Raw genomic sequence first — 24,443 nt, 5'->3', positions numbered from 1 at the left:
ATCTAACCCACGGGACCGCGCTGCCCGGCACGTTCATGTTACGTGTTCAGCACTACATGAGTTTCTCTTTACCCATGGATGCACAATAAGAACGGACCCATATCGCCTTACTGCCAGCCCACGGAGCTGTAATAATGGATATATTGCACATGTTTGCTGTAATTCATCATTTGTAAAATATTATACTACATGGGCTGTATGATGTAAATCTTGTACCGTAAATGTTGTATTAAATAAAGTTAATATTACCGATGTAGATTAACGTTCCTGTAGCTTCTTATATATATATACAGTGCAATAATTCTTTCATGCTAAATGAAGCTCTGTTGGATATCAAGATCCTGTTACAGCATAATAGAAGTACATAACGATTGATGTGTATATTAGCATAATTACTAGCTAGCCGCTAGCTGCATAATAACAAGTCATTACCATGCTGTCATGAGCGCACGGTGCTGTTACGTGTACGCAAATTGACGTGCTTGATGTGAACGAGCATGTTGGTTAAAGTTGCGCATGCGCTATGAGCGCACATACGGGTACTTCTCAGGCATGCCTCTCAAAAATTGGGCCATTTTATCATCATGCGCAACTCTCATAGGAATGAATGAGGCCCCGCCTCCCACGCTGTATCCAGTTCTTATTATACATCCATGGTATACTCGACATTGAGAAACGGCCACTGTCTGTATTTAAGCACCTCTTTTCCCCCCTCTGTCTGAAACCAGAGCCCAGTCTGCTCTGATTGGTTAGCTGGTCAGCTCTGATGTGATTGGTCAACCGCTTAGAGATGTCCCGCTCCTTAGCCTAACACATACAATGTGTTGGAGCACTGGCCAGTCGATGCACGAGTTTTGCATTATGTGATTATGTTCCGGAAGTAAACAGGAGTTAATGGAGGTGTTTCCGGCAGGGAGTGTGTGTGTGGGGAATTATGTTTTACAGACCATACAAATACAGGAAAACCCCAAAAGGCATAACAGGGCCTCTTTAATAATTTGTGCTGTAATGTCTGATGATAATTGAAATGTAAGACTTTTCATTGAAAGCCATCCACCACAATTATGATGCCAGTAAAGATAAGAGACAGAAATGTGACTAAAAACACAATGATATAAAACATGAAAAACACAAAAAGCTACAACAAGTTGAAAAGAGCAAAACAAGTCAGTAGTTTAGTGCTTTTTATTAGAGATAAGGAGACGATACAAAACACCCACCATTCACTTTTCAGTCTAAACTTAGACCGCTGGTCTTCCATTTACACATCGCTCCCCATCAGGCCTTCATAACACCAACAATTTTAATTCAAGGAGATCCCCGCTTCAACAAGTACAAGGAATGTTGTCTGTTAACTACATCAAATGCCATGATATTGAACCTGAACCGGAAATAAAAAGGAATCACTCAAATTTTTGAATTTGCATGTTCAAAAACAAACAAAATGGCATAACAAAACGCAAAAATATATATATTTAACCGTGTTCCCCCCCAGAGAAGGTTTTTGATACAACTTGTGATTAGTTCATACTACAACTAGTCTCAACTACACACACACTTACAAAACTTAACTAGAAGTTTGGCAAAAATAATGTAGTTGGAACAATTATTTGTCAGGACTGAATGGTTGGAAAACTAAAAAGGTTATTGTCTGACCCTTTCTCTGCAGTCATTCAAAATGGAACCCAGAAAATAATAACAGAACCCTGAACATGAACAATATGTGTATTTAAGTTTTAACGTCATCCTCCTTCCTCTGTTGTATCTTAATTGTGTTCCTTTTGTGTGTTTTGTTCATATTCTTTATGTTGCATGAACTGGAATGACAGTCATTTGTGGAATTTCTCTTTTTAAATTTTTTTGTTTACTGTCACATGACCCAAAGCCCGCCCACAATATCCCACCCAGAGTCCCGCAAATAGTGCCGTTTCTGCCCTTCACCATACCACACTGGATTGAACTGCTAAACCCAACAGATGCGTCTGAAAGGCCTCAATCGAAGCAAGAGAGGAGAGCGATATTTAAATAGGGGCTCCTTCTAGGCTGATTACTGACGAGCCTCCGAGCTTCTCTGCCAGAGCTTGCCGGTCCTTCAGATCTTCCAAACCGTTCACCTGCCACTCGTGCTTAATACCTGAAATAAAAGAAGAAGTGTGAGAATGACAATGTTTCAGAGTGTTCTGACAAATGATTAAATCTATCTGCATTTTCACTTTTATTAAACAAGGTTTGCGTCAACAGATGATGAAGTAAGCTAAATCATAAAATGTTTAAAAGGGACGCATAAAGAACAAATAAATGTTCCATCATGCAAATTAAATACAGATCGTCATAATCTGGGGAATTTTCTAAATCCCCCCAAAAACAACAACTTTATTCTTAGGCTGTAATTGACACTTCAAATGTATTCATTAATATATATATACATTTTTTTATAAAAATGTTTTTTTTCAAACCCCTGCACATTTCAATAGTTTGGTCTATAATGTCAGAAAACAGTGTCCATCCCAATTCCATGTATCGTCAGTCCAAAACAACTTGAATGTAATTGAAGCAGGAAATCTCCACATTTGAGGCTGAAAATTGAACATTTATGAAATTTGGCGACTGTGCTTCGATTTACGAATTAGTCGGCTAATTGTTGCTGCCCTACAATAGAGATTCATAAAATAAGCCAAAATAATAAACAAAGTCTCGAATGTTGTTTGATAGGAGCAGGTGAGTAATACATCATCATCATGGTTTATGTGATATAGATTGAGACTCTCATCCTCAAACTATACAGTAAACGGTTGTTTACCTTCAAACTTTCTCTTGATAGCGTCTTTTGAGCTGGCATAGATCATCTTGCTCTTCAGAGGGGCACTCTCTGGAGCCCTGCGTTGGATGGAGAAACATTATTAAAGCCAAATGTTGTTTAAATGATGGACATACATACTTTAATATCTGATAAAAGCAGCCCTCACCAGAAGATGAAGACCAGATCCTCCTTCTTGGTTTCTTTGGTCTCGTAGGTGGCGTCGTACAGGGCGTAGCGGCAGTCGTCCGGGGGCAGCATCTTCACAAAGTGCTGGTAGGGGTCGGTGACGGTGGTGCCCAAGTCTCCCAGCAGGATCTCTTTGCCTTCATCCAGGACAATGTTCTTCAGGTCCTTGCTCATGCAGAACAGAATGGCCTTCTTCCTCTTCCTCTTCTCTTCCTCGTTCGCCTGAGCCTTACGGACCTTCATGTCGTTGAAGATGGCGATAACTTCATCTGTGACTTTCACACCGGAGGCCTGCGGAGAGAAGAACAATCAGTTACCTCAAGTTAATGCATATGCATTTCAACATGGCAGCGGCCATTTGTGACACTGAGGTCAGAGCTACAGGTGATTTCAGGTGGATGTTTTCAAAAATAGCAAACCACACAAAGTGTTTACACAGTACACAGCAAGAATCATAGCTTTTCCTTTAAATTTCATTCTTACAACTCTTCTGGTTGTCATTTAATTGACTTAAATGTTTTATTGCTGCATTTTTTCTTTAGGTTTTTATTATTTTACCAATTTTTCACCTTTTGTAAGCACCAATTTCAATGCTTCATTCTCGACCTCTTAAATGTATTTGGATTTGAAAATACGGTTGAATGAAAGAAAATATGAAATCACGTTTTACACAGGACGAAGGCGAATAACCACATCGACAATAGAACATTTAAACATGTTCAAATATTACCTAAAAACAAAATGTTTTACATTTAAATGGACATTACACTTTTAAGTTCCATATCATCAAACAATGACACAGCCTTACAAATGCTGGCTGGTTCTTAGTCCTGTGATAATAAACTAGGACAAATGTCATTTAAATTGAGACCAATTGTTAATGAAAGTATTTGTTAGTGAATTCCAACTTTCAGAGATTGTTTTTGCCTGAAGGAGGAAACAGTTGCCATTGTGTTTAACAGACAAGTGACGACTTCATTACAGTAAATACAGACATCAGGCTGAAGAAAGGCCTGAGGGCGTCATGTGACTCTCACACGGAAGGAAAACTCCTTACGAGGTCAACTGATAAATACGAATGATTAGAAAAAAGGTGTGGCCATAACAAGGTGATAGCTAAGGCGGTGGGAGAGTCAGGCAGTGATGTCATCTGAAAATGATTGTATTGTCCGACTGTCATTATAGCCTGTACATCCTTATTTAAGGTCAGCCTGAAGGAATACTGGACTGATACACAGATTGTCGTGAACTGCAAAGCCAAAGTCCATTTTGAATATGAATACTAAGCAAGTCCAGCTCACAGGTGTGTCCAAGTGTCTGTAACCGGTAAGTATAAAACATTACACAAGTTATTTCAGAGGGACCAGTCTTGCATCTCTACCAGGAAGATGACCATGTGGGTGAGGTCAGGAATTAAGCGTTTAAGCAGCAGGGCTGGTTTCAAACAAAGGCTCTTCTGTAGAAATATAAAATACAAGTCACATCGCAGAGTCACAGCTGCTCCGTAACTCACTCAGGTCTTCTGACTTTGTTTAACGCACTTCATCACAGAGAAAAATGCAGTCTCAGGAGAATAAAACTGCCATCTACCAGCAACGTGTCAATGGAAAATACAAGACAATGAAAAGGAAATAGAGACAGGAAAGACAGAAAAGGAACACAACTGAAGAGCAGCACAGGCCGACACTGTTTGCTCAGGGCGTAAAAGGATGAGATAACGGGGCATTTCAGAGTAATAATTAACTAGCAAACAACCTTACACACTTCCTTAATCGCACTCCATCAATAAAACAAGTTGTACTTTGCAATAACAGCAACCAAGATATGAGAAATATCCAAGTCTGTCTCTAAAATATGTGCTGAGGTTTACAAATGTCTATACGGTTTGCATTCGAGACAGCACATGACACGCAGCACTCCTCCTGGGGGGGGGGGGGTCATATGATTTGCAGCCCTCTTTTTCCTGTACACAACCATCTGTAAATTCAAAATACTTAAGTTTTTCTACTTTTTACTTCCTGCAGCCTAGCTTTGGCATAATTTCCCACAATTGTTTGGCTTGTGTTTATTTCTGTTGATGTAGCAGCAAGATCATTTCTCCATAGTCACGATCACTAAAATCCAGCCTTATCTAATCTTAACCACCAATACTTTTCTTTACAAGTCAAGGTTCAAGTGAATATAAAACAGTCGCAATCCAAGTCTAGAATTCCTTTATACACAGTTAGGATTATAGGCCTCATAGGAGCCATTTTAACCAGAAACCAAAAGGCCTGATAATTGGTTTATTTTTAAACTGTATTGTAGGAGACATTATTTGGAACAACGTACATCCTTCTCTACATAACAGTTATTCCAAAACATACACACTTAGATGAATTGTGATTTATTTCTATATATCCTCTCTTTTTCCAAGTATGACTATTGCTATGAAATAAGGGCACGCATTTTTGGATTTGAACCTCTTGTACAATGTTATACATTTTCATTAACTTTCTTTCACATGTATTCAAGTGCGAACAAATGAAAGTAGAAATATATAGCACTGACAGGGAAAGTGTTCAGGTTATTATAATGAATAATGAAAGTAATTTAAAAATGATATAGCTGATTGTTAACAATAAGAAAATACATTAACTTAATACAGGTGTTCGTTACAATGAATCTCTTATATTTTTGTTGTAAAAAAAGAAAAGAAATGAAAATGTAATGGTTTTGTTTGAAAGAATATTTGCATCAGTTTGTGTTTTCTTCTTGGTAAGCAGTTTATTGAAGTGACAGGTTTATAGTGTGTATTCAACTACTGTACAAATTAGATGCGCAACTAATATAAGATGCGCAATACCGACCATGAAGATCCACAGACAGCGGCCCGTTAGCTTCAGCTAGTGGATCCAACACTGCCCAACTGCCCTTACATAATGGGCACAATTCTGTCAAATATGTACTACATCCTTATAGATACATGGACAACATCTTATATAAATACAGCAGGAAGTTAAAAGTTATGGCAGATCCCTTAAAAATACATCAGCGAACAAAATGGTCTTTGCACCAAATTCAGGGTGGGGCCATGAATGCAGCACACGCACGTGTGTGCGCTAGCTTGCTATATAAGGCAAAGCTCTGCTCAAACGTTTGTCAATTCACACATTAACTGTCACACAGCATCTCAGCCATAAACCTACAAATGACCCATGTAGTGTCATTGTGGGCGAATGCTGAGCTAATGTGGAGCAAGCAGGCAAGCAGTGTCTAAAAAAAAACATGTTGACTAGAGAGCCGTGTACAGACAAAGAACAAGAAAATCTCAGACACCGCCAGCCATAATGGGTGTCATTCTCTGCCTCTGCTAACGCAGCTAGTTCAGCTAACAGTACCGTTAGCTAGGTTAGCCCCGGGGCGCAGCTGCACCTGCCAGCTCGGCTCTGAGAGGAAGCCTCGAGGAGGTGAAGTTACGGAAACATGATGCAGGAGACACCGAGACCAGCGCCATGACAACGGTGAGCCGTTAACACAGAGCAGGCCCCGGCCGCTTTGTGTCCGGGGAACACGGAGAGATTAAATGGCGCCAGTTGTTTTGGACATGTTTTCATATTTCCGGTGTTTTAACACGCTCATCAATAAACTAATGCAGATTAAAATCAACAGAGTGTTAAAAGGCAACTCTTCCCGGCTGTATGAAAGCTTTGTTGGCGGTCAAGCCTCTCGTAGCGCCTCTTGTTCCTGCCTAGCCCCAGCGCTAGCAGCAGTTCCTGCGGCACAGAACCGGCTTGCTACGTTTGATGCTAAACCCAAAACCATCATCTAAAAATTAAATAAGAAACATAACCACAACCATCGTCATATCTGGAGAATACATCTCTATTGATCAGTATAAGCTCCAATAGTACATAAAGAGAGATGAAGACGCAGTTGAACCTACCATGGTGAAGCTCTGAGTAGGTCAGCGTTACTCTGGAAACTGAATGGACTGTGATGATGAATCGTCGGTCTCGCTCACACACTGGATACCCAACGTGAACGCGCTTATAAGCCCGAGCAAAGTGCACGAGCAGGAGCAGGAGCGCATGTCTGTCACCCCTGGTTGTCCGGCGGGGTTTTTTGCTGCTACGTGTTTACTGATGAATTGCTATTTTGCTACAGGTGATAACACAAGGAGGGCTTAATTATTTATTATTTATTTACTTCAGTTCAGTATATGACATACACTAATAAACAGGAAATATAGCTAATCATCAATAATCCCTCCAAGAAATATTCTCAGATACATTTTTATATTTTCTTTGCCGCTTGTATTGAATATTACACAACCGAAAATCGTATGAGATAAATAATATTTTAAGCCTGTTTTCTTCTCATTTTATTTATCATATTTCCTTTGCTATTTCCTTTATTATATGTATTTGTTTTGGCGGTGGCGGCCAGCAAAGGTGAGCAAATCAAACGCACCAAATGGTTAGCGAAGAGAATGATGGGAATATGTGTTTGTATGTGTAGTTTATGAATAAACCAACAACTCCTTTATAACAGCTGATAAAATGATGTCAGTGTGCTGAATTAGTGTTGGATTTATAAAATTGTGATAAGGATTATGATGCCGTTAATCGGACCACACCTTTTGAAAGCAGCTATACTCCTATTGTTTTGTTTTGTATCGTAGCATATATTAATAGCTACATAAACCATGACTTTTCACTCAACGTTTAAATGTAGACATTACTGTGATTTACGCTGTAATTTCGGGTGTCAAGGACATGAATCCTATTAATTATGACACCAATGGCGTGAGGAGAGATTAATAAGTAAAGCCATTGTGCTGCTGCTGTTTTAACCGACATTCAGCAGCCAGCCAGGCGCAAAGCGGTTGTCAGGGTGGGAGGAAATTCTCCGCCATCCATCCCCCTCTCTCCCCACTCCCTCCTCTCTCTTCCCTCCCCTCCCTGCGGTTTTTGTTGGACTCACTTCCAAATAAGGAAGTGAACGGTGAACGGCCAGTGCACGCGCCTCGCTCACAGCGCGAGGAGGGTCGGCCCGCGACGCTGATCACCATATAAGGAAACAAGGGACACGAAATCCGCTGTAGCTGATTTTTGTACACGGCATCGCGTTGAAGGGGGGAGAGAAAGAGAGACAGAGAGGGCCAGTGTGAGGATGACAGGGACAGTGATGATGGCACATCAAGCAGGGAGCTGAATACACACATTTTTAAATGCGGTCCATTTACTTTAATCCGGAGAATAACATGATATATACGCTATGACGTCACAGCTGAGGTCAATTCATTCTGAGACAGAGCTGTTGTTTTGTTGTTTGCGTGTGTGTGGCGATATGGTAGTAAACACAAAGCCTGCTAAATATGACCCACATTCGTTACGGACCAAAAAAGCACTAAATAAATAAATAAAACAAATGAATTGAAATACACTCAGTGGCCACTTTCTTAGGTAAATTATAAAATCCATAGACTGTATAAAGAAAGGTAAAATATAATGCAATCCAATTTAACAGTTCAGCCATTGTCATTAAACATTTAATCAGTTTTGACACTGGAAAAAGCTGTTCTTTTATTTAATGATTATTATTAAGGATGTAGCTTTCAGCTTTGATGTACTCGACAACAATATATTCAATATGTTAAGAAGAAGAAGAAGAAGAAGAAGAAGAAGAAGAAGAAGAAGAAGAAAGGGTGGGGGATGAATATTAAAACATTATAATACAGAGCAGACTAGTTCAACACCACCACTATCTGCGACATGAGTAAACATTGTAAAAAATAACACCTCCTGCAAACAATATAATATTCCTGAATGGAGAATTTGGGGCAGTTATGTAGTATTTGATTGCACCAACATGTATAAATCCACCTATTGCCAATATATATATTTTAAACAATTGTTTACTCTGTTTTAGTATAATTACTGTTATTGTAGCTTTTGAAATCCATTTTCTATCGGCATTAGCAGTCTGTTAAGCACTTTGAACTGCGCTAACAAGTTTGAATGCTAAGTAATTCAGTATTATCTACATTCACAACATAGTTTACATCTTAGCTGACAGAATATGAACTGTTCAAGTGTTCAAAATCTTATTTTCGCACATCCTACAGTACATATTAGATAACACAGCACCCAGACATTAAACTCATTGTTAGCATCTTATTAGAGGTGCAAGAAGCTGTTAAGTGCAGAGTAGCCTAATAAATAAAAACATTATATTTAGAAAATGAACAAAAAGAGTTATATATAATTATGCTAAGATATAGAGTATGTGCAGCAGTTACAGTAGGCAGTATTACATTTCATACTATGAAGTAGTTGATGGTTTATGAGATATTACATTAATTCAACTGTAACACATATAATACATTATTATAAATTGTAATCTAATCTGATTTAATATTTTCTAAAACTGATATTAAAATGCAATCTGAAAAATCTGATTTACAATTTCATGAAATTAAAATCTCTACATTAAATCAATAGAAGTCAAGTTTTGTAACATATATGGAATCAGAAATAATATTCTGTGTTATTGCAATAAAAAAAAAGTGCTTCTCGTCTGAAACTGCCCAAAAGGTCCTCATCCTTTTTTTCAAAAATATGTACAGATTTTACTACCACTTTTCAAAAATAAAAACAGTGAAGGGAACAGATTGAAAAGGTGCATAAACAGTTTGAAGCTTTGTTTATTCTTTAGAAAACAGCATTTCTCAAGTCAAGGCCACCATACCCCACACGAGATGATTACATTAGCCGTAACAGTGCATGCATTATCCCATTTTCAATGAGCTGTCGATGTGCAAAATGGTGGTCAAAGATCATCGTCCTTCCAATTTCCACATTTCTTTTTTTGCCAAGTGATCATAAGAGCTATAGTATGTAATCACTGAGATTAAAGCATTTTTGATGATCATTTTTTACATTTCGTCTTTGTGTTTGAGCAAGAGAAATATGCTTTTTATTTTAGATGAAATTATCCTTCTTTTGCTCTCAGGCATTTAAGAGAGACCTATTTTACAATATTTAATCCTAATTCCACTTTTCCAATCCAATGTTGCTGAAAGAATCTGACTCTTATATTCAACGATGTAGGGCATAGTTGAATCTGTCTGAATTTGCCCGCCTTACAAAGAAACACTAAAACCTAATCATTCCACTGTCGACTTATTTCATGATGTATGACTGCTCTTCGGAAACTACTGGTTAAATGATTGCAGGTAAACAAAGGACTTTGAGAACATATAAACAACTTATTTTACTTTTAAGAGATGTGGTTTTATTATTTGTCAATGATTCATTTAACAATAAAATCATTGACAAAGATATACTTGAGAGGTTACCAGAGACCAGACTATTCAGAGGATGAGTAGCTGTGAAATAGTTGTAATGTCCCTTTTAGCTGCAGCCAGATCACCAACTGGCAGAATGCATCACAGTGATCACAGAGCGTGTTGTGGAGCTGAGGCTACATTAAAGAAGTAACATCAGGAAATATCTCCCGAGGTACACACATGGCTACATGTTAAGGATTTTTGTAAACTTCAGATATGAGCAGACATCATCTGTCTAAATGCTGATTAGGAGGTTATGTTTTCCTTTCTTGTTTGTTTTAGCAAGATCACATAAGCTGGTGGAATGGTGTGGTGTGGGACGAGGAAGAATCGGTTTAATTCTGGAGCCGGTCTGAATAATGGGGCAGAGACATGCATTATGTATCTTTTGTGAACATTGATAGTACATCTGGCCTTGGCGGAGGTCTGTGCTTTCTGATTACTTGAGTTTTCTGTCTGTTTAAACATCCTTCTTTTTATTTGTTCCAGTTTGTTTAACACTGTCCATATTTGAGTGACAGTTCATTGTAGTGCTATATAGTATAATTTACTCTTTGGCTAGTTTTACATAGTTGTGCAATCACCACCTATTATTATTCCAATAATGTCTTTTCTTTGGAGTTGGAAAATATTGCAGTATAGAATTTCCTATATATAATTTTGCTAGAAGAGTCTAATATACAGTATCAAAATGTACAAAGTGTAACACATTTCCATCAAGAAATAAGCAGCAAAGAACTTGAGATTCAGCTGACATCCCATTACATGCAGCTTTCAAAATCTAGTAAACTATGCAGAAAGTGCGTATCCTCTTCTCCTTTCAAAGTAGTGACAGTTCACTCTTCTAGAAATTCTCGTTAATATCAAATATAAAGCAAATCTACAAACAGAATGGAATGTGTTTAAGGCCACAAAGTAAAAAAAATATAGCCACGAAGAAAATATGTATAAATGTATAAGCTTTAAAGCCAGCATTTTTGTTTTAACGGTATTAAGATATACTGCAGAAGCTTTGTTTGAAAATCACCCTGACTACCCCTGGTTGAACAATATACAACCAAGTGAGTGTTTTATAAGGTAAACATAGACTTGTCTATTAAGACCAATTGTTAACTTGTAAAATGATGGCAGTGTCAATTTGAAGACATGAGTCAATAAGAGGGGTTGGGATGGTTTAACTCCCCGCCTCCAGTCACCTTTATATCAGCCAGTGTGAATAAAGATGCTGGTGGATCGGCATCATGTTGGTGCCGGTGTGGTTGAGCTGCATGTTCGTTCTAATGGGAGGCATGATAAGGCTTTAGTGCTGAATGTGTGCTTGTGTTGTGTGCTGGTAGCATTGCATCAGATTACGAGGGTCCAGAGGTCCTCTAACTGGATTTCTTCTGTGCAGTGGCACCTGCACCTCGCGACTTGTTCAACACCTCAGTGGCCTGCAGACAGAGAAGGGAAACCAATGAGGACAATTACATGTGTGGCATCAGTGTTGAGGAGTAACCGTTTTATTACTAAATTGCTAAATAAATGTAATTATGATCAGTTAACAAATAATCACCATCAGTCACATACAAATATATCTTTTGAGGACTTGACAGCTTATTGCCTGGTTTAAAACATTTGTTACTAATTTAATCAGAAACATTCATTTGATGTATTAGTGTTGCCTCTGTGTTTAGTGTCCTGTCTGTCTGTAACTTTGTGTGGTACTGACAGGTCTCTCTTGAAAATGAGACCTTGTGTCCCAATGAGATCTACACCGGTATAAATAAAGGCAAAATAAAAAAATAAAAAATGTAGTTATAAAAGTTACATTATTTATAATCTTTTCAACAGGGTTTTAAAAGTAGTCCTGCCCACGCTGGAAGTTATGCTGTGTGTTTCTCTCATCAGTCGCTGACTTCTGTTTTGTTGTTAGTTGTGGGTAATTCACTGAAACCTCTAACCCTCATCCGTCAGAGAGTCGATCAACTCAAACCACTTCTGGTTTCGTGTACGTAAGAGGGTATGAACCCTAAACAGCCTCAGAGGCTCTTACTTTCATTTTCTGTTTGTGTTCAGTTGGTGGTGGATCCAGCATATGTTTTTTAAATTGTGTCGGTTATCAAATTAAATACATCTACAAATAAATAGTTTTGTACAGGAAATATAAAAAAATAATTGTAATTGTCAGTCAAATACATTTCCATTTGCAACAGAATATGTGGGTGGGGCTTAGTTACTAGAGGGACTAAGAGCAGACGATACGTTGTGATTGTATCGATCAATGTGTGTGTCGTGGCTCAGATGAAATGAGACAGAAGAGAGGGACTTTGATATTAAACCGTCTGAAGGACGTCGGTGCCGTTACTCTCACCTGCTCCAGGAAAACTCCTGCAGCCTGGTCGATGGCCCCCCCCACCTGGTGGTATCGACCAGAGTAGCGGATGAAGGCCCACGTCAGCATGGACATCATGACCACGCCCAGAATGATGTCACAGACCAGTGCGAAGGTCGCCAGGCCGACGAAGAGCAGAATGCCCGACAGCACGTAGAGGAGGCACACCAGCACAAAGAGCACTGCAGGCGTCCGGAAGGCGCTGAACAGGTTCTTAGACTTAAGGGCAAAGAGACAAATCAAAGATTAAGAAATATTATCACTGCCAGACACAACAATGCAGGCAACAATAAGATACTTCAATCAGAATCATTTTAGGTGGGAAAATCTTGTGTTATCCTTACAAAATAACCATCCCACTTCTTGACTGCTTTAAAATGTTTGGATCTAGTTGATCTTAAAACTGCACATTTGCTTACCGACTGTATTCAGGGGTTGTTGGAAAAGATAAAAATAGCCCAAATGAATTTAGGGGTATAAGTATGTTTAAAAAACAAGGGTAATGAGACACACATAGAAAATATGTATAAATGTCAAATGGGTTGCAATGAGGAATGGTTGTGACAAGGAATAAAGTATGTGTACCTATTTTTGCATAATTGAACTATTGGTTTCTTAAAATAAGGTATTATTAGTGATTATTATTATTATTTATAATTGAAGAACATTAGTGCTGTTGTGTAAGATTGAGAGGTTTGTTTAAATATCAAAAAGGCACAAATGCAAATGTTATCTCATGTTGTTGGAATAGTCTCTTACCTGGTTGTGCTTGCTGAGGGACTGCCACATTTCCTCCAGCTCCGTTTCCAGCTGCTCTCGGTAACGGTCACAAAACTCTTGTCCGCCCATCTTCTTGGTGAAGGAGAAGCTGTGGATAGCTTCTCCCAGGTTAAAGGTGTGCTTTTCCTTCAGAGAATCAGGAGCCACGTAGGGCAGGTCCCCCCCACACACCTTAGAGAGGAAAACATAGAGAGCCGAGACTTAAGAAAGGAGTTTGTAGTCAGGGTTAAATACCGCTCTGCTGGTGATCTAGGACAGTGGTTCTAAAACCTTCTTCAATAATGTACCCCCTTTGAAAAAAAAATTCAGCCAAGTACCCCCTGATCAGCGCAAAATCTATTTGTTACGGAAAAATGCCTATATAAAGAGGTACAGAACAGCGCTGCACCATCGGTGTCTGATTTGTTAAAACAACAACATTGTAACTGAGAAACACTTACATTCTACATTTAAAATGTTTACAATCCATCACTAAATTCATGGCATACCAATTTTAACATCATGCAATAACACTAAGACGACATTAGTTGCATTGAACTGATCTTTTTAATAAGTTGTACAATTTAGTGAGAAACATGGGCTTGAGCTTCACTGAGGATCTTTGTCATTCTGACAGGGAGGCAAACTGCAGTTATTGCACTTCTCGTTTTGAAATATGTGTAACTCTGTTAATATAAAATCCACACTGCTCAGACTTCGTTACATTTCTTAAAATTGGTATATTTATTTTGGGGCGTGGGGAATGAAGACAAACAAATATATGAGCATTTTATGAGCATGGGATTTTGACCCCTCATATAAACATATGCATAATGCTGCGCTATACTTTGCAGCCACACGCCGTTGCCAAGCAACGCTTATTGTTTAGGTGTCCTTTGATAAGCAGGCAGTCATATAATTAACTAGAACTAGCTAGATCTGATAGATTTGGACATAAATGTGAGTGAAGTCTAACCGGACACGAGAGAGAGATCAGATCAGCTGCTGCTGACGGAGAACACGCAGCTCTGCATGATCACAGCTCCCCCGCTGTGACGGACCGTTGAGTGGAGCCAAATTAAATACACTAAGAGTTAGACCTAACACACTTAGCTAGTTTATCTACTCTGGAACTTGCTAAACTAGTTATAAATATATTTATTCTTTCCTGTCGGGTCACTTATTACAGCTGCACGAGCCTGACGGGCTGTCAGGAGAGGGAGAGGAAAAGAGAGCACCCCGTTTACTTTTCCCATTTTATTATCCAGAATTACTGTAAACCTTTGAATAAAGTAGTTAATCTACTAGTAGTAGTTTGTTTAAATGCATTACTTATTTTTTTCATTAACATAAAATAAATCTCACGTACCCCCTGCAGTACTCCAACGTACCCCTAGAGGTCCGCGTACCCCTATTTAAGCAACACTGATCTAGGACACGCAGTACAAACAATGATAAACAAACAGTGAAGAGGCATTGTTAATTCAGTATATTTTACATGTAAGTAAATTGGGGTTAAATAAATATTAAATATTTCTATATTGGTATGTTAGGAAAATATTGTAATAAACTCAATGCTACAATTTACTTTAAGAAAACTGAACGATATTTCCAGGAGAAGGCGATGCCGCAATAGATTTACAATTAGTCCGTGTTGTTTTTAGCATGCAGAATAGTCAATAATTGAATAACAAAAACAGGATTTAAATATTGTAGTTCATTAAATGCCCTTTGACCAAGCCATTGGGCTCAGGTCCTCTTTAGGCAGCTTTTGTTGGGATGAAACTGCAGCCGACAAGTCCTCAGTGTGCTAGTGAAAGTTGAATCAAGAGATTTAAACTTCGAAGCCGTTCAGACACAGCTTTCCTACCGTGTTTATTTTAGAGTTTAAACTTCTGACACATTATGACCGGAAAACTGAAACTAAGCTAAATATAGCAAACACAGTCAGAAACTAAACAGAAATGGAAAAGTAATTATAAAAAGAAAAACAGTTACCCTCTCCATGCTCTTGGTATACTGATCTTTGGCTGTTGCCACGGCAGCCAAGTTATTAGCCTCTGCTGTAGCCTGGTGAGACAAACAGACACATGTTAAATGTATTTGAGCTTAAAACAAAGCATACACATGTTAAAACGTATGTTTCCTGCAACATACCATGAGCATAGTCTTTGGCTGTGGTAGGTCTTCTCCCTGGTAAATCTTGATGTACGCCTGGTAAAGAAAACACAACATTTTGAAAAAAAGAAAAAGCATATTTGTGTTTAGCAAGAAAACTCAGGTGGAGGAAATGTTACCTTAAAGTACTCCAGCAGGCCCCGGCAGGTGACTTTGTTTCCATTTATTTCCTTCTCAGCCAGGCGGTCGGGATGCAGCAGTTTAGGGATCAAACTCCTCAGCTCGTCTTTGAACTCCGGGGCCACAGCTGAAAAATAAAATGAACCAAAACTCAGGACAGCATTCAGTGTATTGGCATTCTGCTAAAAACCTAAACAAGTAGATGTTTCATACCGCTTTTCAAGAGTACATTTCAAGCCCTTTTAAAAGTACCCTCACTAAAGATTTCCAGACTCTCAGGGCGTTTACAATACACTTATAAAACCCTCAATGTATAATGGCACTTTGTTGATTTTGCTAGCTGTCCATATTTAACAATCATGATTATTGAATTCTTGCTAATGTCTAGAAAAGGCATTTATCTAGCTGTGAATGATGAGTGAACACAAGGAGAACACAACAGCAGATTATGATAACAAATGAAGCATTCCCCAAGGACACAACAGCTAAGATGACACATTTTCAAACTGAAATGATTTGGTATGAACCCCAAAGGTAGATTAGCGTGAAAAACGACAGCTCTTACCGCTAAGTTCTCCCTCGAAGACAGGGCTGGTGGCCACCTTCAGTCCAGGATGGGGTAACAAGAAGCAGGAGATGTTGGTGAAGCACGAATGGATGTGATCCCTCACGGTCTGCAGCTCCTCGTGCTGGGTCTCATTCACCTGTAGAAATCAAAAGAAAGGTGAAATCCCAAAATCAGTATTTAAGATCAGACATTTGTCTTTGGTATACTGTTATTAAGGAATCCACAGGACAGTATTGGTACCTGTAACCGTTTATCCAGGAACTCCTTGCCTCCTTTGAACCCGTAGGTATATTCATATGGAAAGCTCCAGTCCCTGATTAGGAACATCAGAGACTGTAGGAATAAAACCAAAGCAGTTCCATTTAAGAAAAAAAACATTTGAAGTGGTTACATGAGCAACACAATCCTCACATCCTGTAGTTCTGTACCTGGAAGGGCTTCAGGAAGATCTCATCCATGGCCAGACGACCATACTCTGTGAACAGCTGTGAGGGGGGGGGGGGGGCATGAATTAAGCAGAGTTAATACTGAGATACAAACAACTGGACCACACACACTATTGTTTTACAGAAAGCAGCTGTAAAAAGCTTTTTTAAGAACTTTATATTCCTAGCCTGTGTGTCAAAGGTTAAACATCCACATCAAAGCAGGTATGTTGTATTTAATTCCTTAGTTTTACTTTTTTCAAAACACTTTCAAGCAAGCAAGGAGGTTCACTACATTTGTATATAATGTACATTCTGCATATACGGTATACTGATGATCACATTAGATGTTTTATACAACCCTAACTAAAGTTATGACAGCCACACAACGGTAACAATTACAATTTCAAGCACAACCAAATGTTTTCAATGATTTTCAGCACCCATATAAACGGACCTGTAGCTGCTGCAGATCGTCCTCCTGTATGTTCTGGGACAGGTTGTAGATCTGCAAAGAGAGACTGTGTGAGCAGACACCACGGGAGCAATGAGAAAATATAAAATCTGAGTTAATCAGATTGAATCCACCACCTGTACGGAGCTGGTCATGGTGCTGAGGGCAAAGATGGTGGCACAGTCCTTCACAGTGGACTGGTTATCGAAGGCTCCTTGAGTGTCCATCAGCACTACCGCCACCTACAGGAGACACAACGCAGCATTACCACTGAGATGGAGTTTAAACACCCTACACTTAAATATTAAAAATACTGTTGAAATCTAGCCTTTGAAATGTTGTTAAATGTATTATTTTCTTTATATTAAAAACAAATAAAAAAAGAAGCAGTTTAATATAACTATTATTTGTATTATTCAAAAATAGCAAATAATTTGTTTTTGTTTTTCGTTGTTAACTTATTTTCTGTAGTTCAGATATCATTTTTTCCCTGCTTAACAGACATGCAAGTCAGACTAACAATTCCGAAAGTGTGGTTAAAGAAATAAGGGGTGAAAGGGTGGAAAAAATAATAATATTGGATGAATGTTGAGGAAACATAAAAAAAAAAAGACCTAAATTGTCGAAACTAAATTTCTTGATTTGACTTTAGTTTACAGTTCTATGTATCCCATCCCAAAACACATAGGGTTTATATATTTAAAAAGTGAAAGGTACCTCTGTTCCATCGCTCTTTGTGATGGGGAAAACCTCGCTCCACATCTGGATGCCTGTTGTCTCTGGCTCTGAACCTCCTCTCCAAGAGAATCCAGTCAGCGGCTCATCATCATCTCCCAGCCAGTTTGCATCAGCCTGCAGAAATACAAATGACACATTTCCTAATCACCTGAAGCTCAGCAATCAACTAATCCTCCTAGCGTCCACCGCTGATTTACACACCCATTTATTTACCCTGAACTGTTAATAGAAATGTCCGATGTTCTGCATAATTTAGAACATTAAAAAGTACTAGACCTTACTCTGCTCATATTTAACAAATTATAGTCATCTCCCCAGTTAGGCTTTCTTTTCAATTTCACTGGGTACAGATCATAACGTTGGCCTGATGGGGGCACCACAGCAACAGTAATAAAGTTACATAATCTATGAGCACATCATTTTGTAACGTCAAGCATTGGGTAGGTTTATTAAAAATGTACCAAAAGAAAGCTGAAGGCATTCACACAGACTCCACTCCTGGTGATGAGTAAATTCACCAAAGATCCTGCTCAGTAAACTAGTTAGTTCACATGTTACAGCAGGGCTGAGCTTTCTGTAACAGCCATAGGCAAGATACACATTTGAAAATGTAAAGATCAGTTGAAAAATTCTACTTTTAAAAACATTCAAAGTCAGTCAAGCGCTATGTTTGTATTTATTAAATGTTTTTCATAAGGTGAACGTTTCTAAAAATATATATAGAAACAATCAGTAGTCACATGTGCCCAATGACTAAAGTATGATAGGAAAACTGAGCTGAACAGTTTGAACATTTCTGCAAATGTGTGCTTGGGCACAGAGAACACCTCTAATGGGAATTACACATTTGAGTTGCTGGCACAAATGGGATTAGGAATGTATTATGATTTCTGAGTACTGCCAGCAGAATGAGTAGTAAGATATTAAATCTGGAGAAGTGAGACAATAATTTTACAGTGTAACTCACACTTCTGTACATATAGCGGAGCATGAAGTCCAGCAGGAAGCTCTTTCCCTTCCTGAAGGCTCCGGCCACAGACAGCACCACCACATTCTTGTCTTGGACCTCCGGAGCCAGCAGAATCCGAGCCAAAGCCTCGGTGTCCAGAGCGAAGGAGTGCTCCTCCTTACACACGGTGACGACCTGAACTGGGCCTGCTTTAGTTCCCATCTTTCAGAGGTACTGGTTCCTGTGAATATCACACACAGAAACAGCAGGTTGATATTAGTACAGCAAATACAATTCAGGGCTGTAATTAAAGACTATTTTTATTATTGATTTAAATGTCTGTTTTTTTATGAATTGTGATCAACTTGTCTTAAAAAGCAAAAGTATTTAAATGTACAATGAAATTGATTGATTGATTGATTGAAAAGTTTATTAACAGCTTGTATATTGGTACAGTACAGTACAGCTCAAAACATACAATTGTTAAGGGGATGCAGACCAGAGAAAGACTCTCAGATGAAAATATTCGTGCTGGCCAAACGGCGGTACTACACTTCCGTTTGGTTGCCAGGCCCGGAAACACTTTTTCCCCATTGACTTACATTGGGAAAGAGTGGTCTGTAAATCGTTGGATATTTTTTTTTAAACTACATAAACTACCCAGTATGAACACTTGTATAGCCCTTATTAAGAACATTAGTTCCTGAAGTTGTAAAAATGTGCTAATAACTTTATTCTGAGAGTTATTTCCCTCTGCATTATGAACGCGCATCTAACCCACGGGACCGCGCCGCCCGGCACGTTCATGTGATGTGACGTGTTCAGTACTACATGAGTTTTACCTTTACCCATGGATGCACAATAAGAACGGACCCATATCGCCATATCGCACACGGAGCTGTAATAATGGATATATTGCACACGTTTGCTTTAATTCATCATTTGTAAAATATTATATTACATGGGCTGTATGATGTAAATCTTGTATTACACAAAGTTAATATTACCGACGTTACGTAGATGAACGTCCCTGTAGCTTCTTATTACACCATACCATTAAAAGGAGTTGAAAGTTGCTGTTTGCTATTACTATAATACCACTCAGGGACAACCCAGAGTTTACAACCTTTGCATGTGGGCACAACACGTTTTGACCCAGATGAATTAGCTATACCATATGATATCGCCCGAGGAAGTCGTCATACTTAAATAAAGATATATGTGTCAAAGCTCTAATCAAATGAACAGTTGTATTAATTATACTTGTATAAGTATATATATTATGTATATAGCCTGTGTTGTATATTTATACACACAAATGAACAACCTTGTGTGTGTCAAATAACAAGTTGTATTGTAGTATTTATGTTAGTGTTGTTTTATGCTTATCCACATTTTTGGCAATGCTGAACAAAACCATCACTAGATCCTGTTACATCAGCTTAATATAAAAGTACATAACGATTGATGTGTACATTAGCATAATTAGTAAGGCTCGGACGTTACACTAGCTAGTAGCTAGCCGCTAGCTGCTAACTGCCGCCTCGTTATTCGTCAATATCAAATCCATCATAACAATCCAGAACGCGCGGTGCTGTTACGTGTACGCAAATTGACGTGCTTGTGATGTGAACGAGCCTTTTGGGGGGCGTGGTTAAAGTTGTGCATGCTCTATGAGTGCACATACGGCTACTTCTCAGGCATGCTGGGTAATCTGTGACGTTTCACTCTCTCAAAAGTTGGGCCATTTTGTCATCCATGCGAGCAACTCTCATAGGAATGAATGAGGCCCCGCCTTCCACGCTGTATCCAGTTCTTATTATATATCCATGGTCTCAATAGAGAGGCGAAGTCCCCTCCCTTTCCGGGGGACCAGATTGATGCTTTTAACTTCAATATTTAAAAATAAATCTTCCCGGGGGAGCTTGCCCCCGGACCCCCCTATGTGAGGTCCACACACCACCTGTAAAAATAGCACTTTACCCCTGCTTACACCTATATGCCGTGAGCTGATTAGCCTTCATTGTAACAGTCGCGGGAACATTGTGTATTTGCGTGGGGATTGCTGCAGTAGAACATTCCACTGTAGCGCCCGGTACATTAATGGGAAACCCTAAATGTTTGAGCACCCTCTATGAAACGTCAAGCTACCCCACAGCACCCCCAAAAGAAATCTCTGGCGGCGCCACTGAGCCTGACTATTTGTGTTGGGGGTGCCTGACTTTTTTATTTCTCCAAAGGGGGGGGCCTGACAGAAAAAGTTTGAGAACCACTGGTCTAGAGGCAAGAGCTTCGGAGCTAAGAGGCGGCGTCGCTTACGTCGAGGCGGGGGCAGGGGCAGATTCGTCGTTGAAGTAGATGCTGAAGACTCAGCTCTGGGCGGTGTGAACAGAGCGGGAGCAGAAAGGGGAAACCAGAGCTGAACCAGAAAAGCGCCCGCGCGGAGCTAGAAAGGGAAAAGCGCTGATGTGAAAGAGAGAGACCGACCGGTGCTAGCGGGGACCGTGTTGCATCTGGTTGGCTAGCTGCACTAACGGACATAAGGAGCTGTTTGTTCCACAACAAGCTGGAGGAGAGTCCTCTCCTCTCAGACTGAGAGGCTCAGGTGAGCTAAACAAAGGACTCTCTGAGTGTTTAGATAGTTAACTTTAGTCTAAGTTATCTCAGTGGGTCTCAAACGGTTTAGTAATGGATGCTAGCAGATGTTAGTGCAAAATCTACAGCTCCTCTACCACAACCATCAGCAACAAGTGGACATGGAGAACTACATGAACTACATGTTGCTAAATCCACCGCAGAGAATAAACAGAAGGGCAACCAGGCAACCATGGCAACCATGCTCGGGGTCTTCTTCGCTGCTTTTGGTGTATTTTGTGGCGGAAGTACAGCGCCACTTACAGGCCCGGAATATGTACTACAGCGTCTCCAGTGGGTCGAGTGGTCTCATGTGAAGGGACACGTTTATTGAGCCGTATCCATGTGAACGGAATACTTTTTTGATATCGAATTCGGTTTGTTTGCGTTTAGTTTGCATTCCCGTGTAAATGGGGCCTTAGTTATTTATATTTTGCAAGCACTTGCTGGTTACATGTTAGGGCTGCACTTTGTGAAGAAAGAATGCAATAAACAATAACATAGTTGAATATCGTGATCATGATATTAATTGGGATAGATAAAGAAAACACTGGCAACATGCATTGCCTTAAGGTCACTTTGCTGACTGTCTTTCCAGCATCACTACAATTATATGAGCTTCAGACGACAACCCCACCCAAAGCTGTTTACTCATAAATAACATTTGCCTGTGCCTTTTGAAAAATCAGACATGCACTATCCTTCCAGCAGACACAATATTTAGCTCTGTGTGAAGCCGACTGTGGGATGCTCTTATGGGTGTCATGCTGCTTTGCCTCCAGCCAGTGGATTCACCATGCTGCACAGCACACTGACTGCTCATGTTATCGGCTTCAATGGACTGCATTGTTGTTGCTCTGCATTGTTGTTGCTCTGCATTGTTGTTGCTCTGTGAAGAGGACGTCCTCTCTCCCATGATGACTAAGAAAGGGAGTTCTCTGCGGTTACAATACAAATACACAATATCTTTGAGTTCTCTCCTTTCACTAAACGCCCAAAAAAGGTGTGGCAGTCGGCAGCAGCATGCCAGGCATTTCTCTGTGGGGATTGTGTTGCAATGCAGAAAGAAAAGTCTGCAGCCTTAATAACACCAAACCATATTTTGTAATATTTTGTATATTGTGTCTGATGGGAGGATTAGTGCAAGTCAGATTTTTCTAAAAGGCACAGGTCAACCTTATTTATGAGTAAACAACGTTGGGTGGGGTTTTCATCCAAATTGCATATTTAAGTGAAGCTGGACAGTGTCAGGAAAGGGACCTATAAGGAATAGGCCCTTAATGCCTTTTAGTAATGGATGCTGCCATCATTGATTAATGTATTGTTTTTTTCCATATTCGTTTTTGTGAACAGCTTACTTTTGAAAGACGTCTACTCTTGGTCATGGACAGATAACACATCTTGCCTGCTCTGTCTTGTGAGCAAACACCACATTAAACAAGCTTAACTGTACAGTACTGTCTATAATTACCCGTGCATGATCTTAGCAACTGCTACTTAACGGTTACATCAATGTTGGCTAACTAAACTGGCAGGACTTCAATTGTCAACGTGGCTAGGCTAAAAACAACTATTAACCGTTTATGGATTTATTATAGCTCAACAACTAGCTAACTAGCTGAAGCACATGCCTGTAGACAATATGTCCCCTACTTATCGGCTGTGGCTAATAGTCTGTGTGTCAGTGTGTACTCAGATAAAAACATTAAAATGCTAACGCGTATCCGTTGTAAGCTGTTGGAAGAAACGAGTGTTCCAAAAAAAAGCGTTGTAGCACATTTTAAAGGTGTAAGTTAGTTTATATAAAACGTATCTACTCGCTTTAGCTGCAGGTTTATGTTGTAATGTTACCTTTGGTGTCTTCAGACGGCTTCAACACAATATCAAGAGTCGAGGAACGGCAGAAGCGTGACTTTTAAAACTGTCTGGCATGAAAACAACTATGATAACTTTTTTCCACCGTGAAACTCACACACTTCCGCGTTCAGCATGCGCAACGTCGTCTGGGAAATGTAGTCTTTATGGGATTTCCAGCTTCTGCTTACGTTTGTCTAAGAACTACGTTACCCAATGTGCCCGGCCCTACTGTTAGATGCGTATACGTAACTACCTGCCCTTTTGTGTTTTGCGTGAAAACAAAATCATATCTAAAATATTGACATTGTATCTTAGCAACATGATTTAGTTTGAGGGCTGGGCATAACATGTTCATGTTTAGCAAACTGTGTCCAGTGTGTGGGATTGTTACGCCCTCTAATGGTTTAACTTTTATAGTGTGCAGTCTATTTTTATATAACATTACAAGACTGATTCTTATTATTACATTATTTGCTAATTGTGGTCATGAGATGTTTCTATGACTTTTGAATAAATTGACAAAATCACCAATCCCAAGTTTTGATGGGTTGGATAGGAACGAAGGGAAAAGTCATAGCAATAAAGTTGTAGCTTGCAATAAGAAAGTAGCGTGGTGCAGACACTAGAGGCTTCTCAATACTCAAATTTCCCCTCCTCGACTCCCCTCCTCGATAGACCCGCCCACAGGAGATGCGAGCGGAGGACCGAGGAGGGGAAGCAGCAGACGTTTAAAGAAATGAGAACTCCTCTCCTCTGAGCGGTCATATTAAAGCGACGTCCGTTCATTATTACGTGGCAACAGCTGCATCAGCTGTCGAGTGTTTTGTCATATTTTATAATCTCTGTTAGATCAGCTGAACATTGTTCCCCCACATATTTACTTTGAATTCATTGAGAGTGCGGTATAATGAGACAATAACAGGCTACAGATGCGGACACACACAAATATATTTATATAAATATATGCAATTTAAAGTATGAGAGCACTCTCATAATAACGTAACACAATCAGAGACTGGATATATCCCCCCCTCTCTCTGGTCGCTGAAATGGGGAATTGAAATTACG

At 39.5% G+C, this 24,443-nt stretch overlaps 2 protein-coding genes across 2 annotated transcripts; both read right to left on the bottom strand.

Moving 5' to 3' along the window:
- Window positions 1-1,169: 1,169 nt before the first annotated feature.
- On the bottom strand, window positions 1,170-7,021 carry cfl1 (cofilin 1). The gene is made up of 4 exons (XM_034093245.2): window positions 6,912-7,021; window positions 2,967-3,277; window positions 2,801-2,877; window positions 1,170-2,134 (listed from the first exon to the last, which is right to left on the bottom strand). The coding sequence occupies exons 1-4, from the start codon at window positions 6,912-6,914 to the stop codon at window positions 2,022-2,024; spliced, it is 504 nt and encodes a 167-aa protein (XP_033949136.1). The 5' UTR covers window positions 6,915-7,021; the 3' UTR covers window positions 1,170-2,021.
- A 2,635-nt stretch (window positions 7,022-9,656) lies between these two features.
- atl3 (atlastin 3) lies at window positions 9,657-23,501 on the bottom strand. The gene is made up of 14 exons (XM_034092610.1): window positions 23,370-23,501; window positions 18,903-19,125; window positions 17,915-18,049; window positions 17,335-17,439; window positions 17,201-17,251; window positions 16,747-16,803; window positions 16,559-16,651; window positions 16,316-16,454; window positions 15,750-15,877; window positions 15,610-15,666; window positions 15,451-15,522; window positions 13,453-13,644; window positions 12,673-12,912; window positions 9,657-11,752 (listed from the first exon to the last, which is right to left on the bottom strand). Exons 2-14 carry the CDS (start codon window positions 19,104-19,106, stop codon window positions 11,690-11,692), a joined length of 1,536 nt encoding a protein of 511 aa, XP_033948501.1. The 5' UTR covers window positions 19,107-19,125; window positions 23,370-23,501; the 3' UTR covers window positions 9,657-11,689.
- Between the last annotated feature and the right edge of the window lie 942 nt (window positions 23,502-24,443).

The sequence above is a fragment of the Pseudochaenichthys georgianus genome, chromosome 10 (assembly GCF_902827115.2).
Source record: "Pseudochaenichthys georgianus chromosome 10, fPseGeo1.2, whole genome shotgun sequence".
In the NCBI taxonomy this organism is placed as follows: domain Eukaryota; kingdom Metazoa; phylum Chordata; class Actinopteri; order Perciformes; family Channichthyidae; genus Pseudochaenichthys; species Pseudochaenichthys georgianus.
The sequence above is the reverse complement of the archived record's forward strand: the minus strand, read 5'-3'. Positions and strand labels throughout refer to the sequence as shown.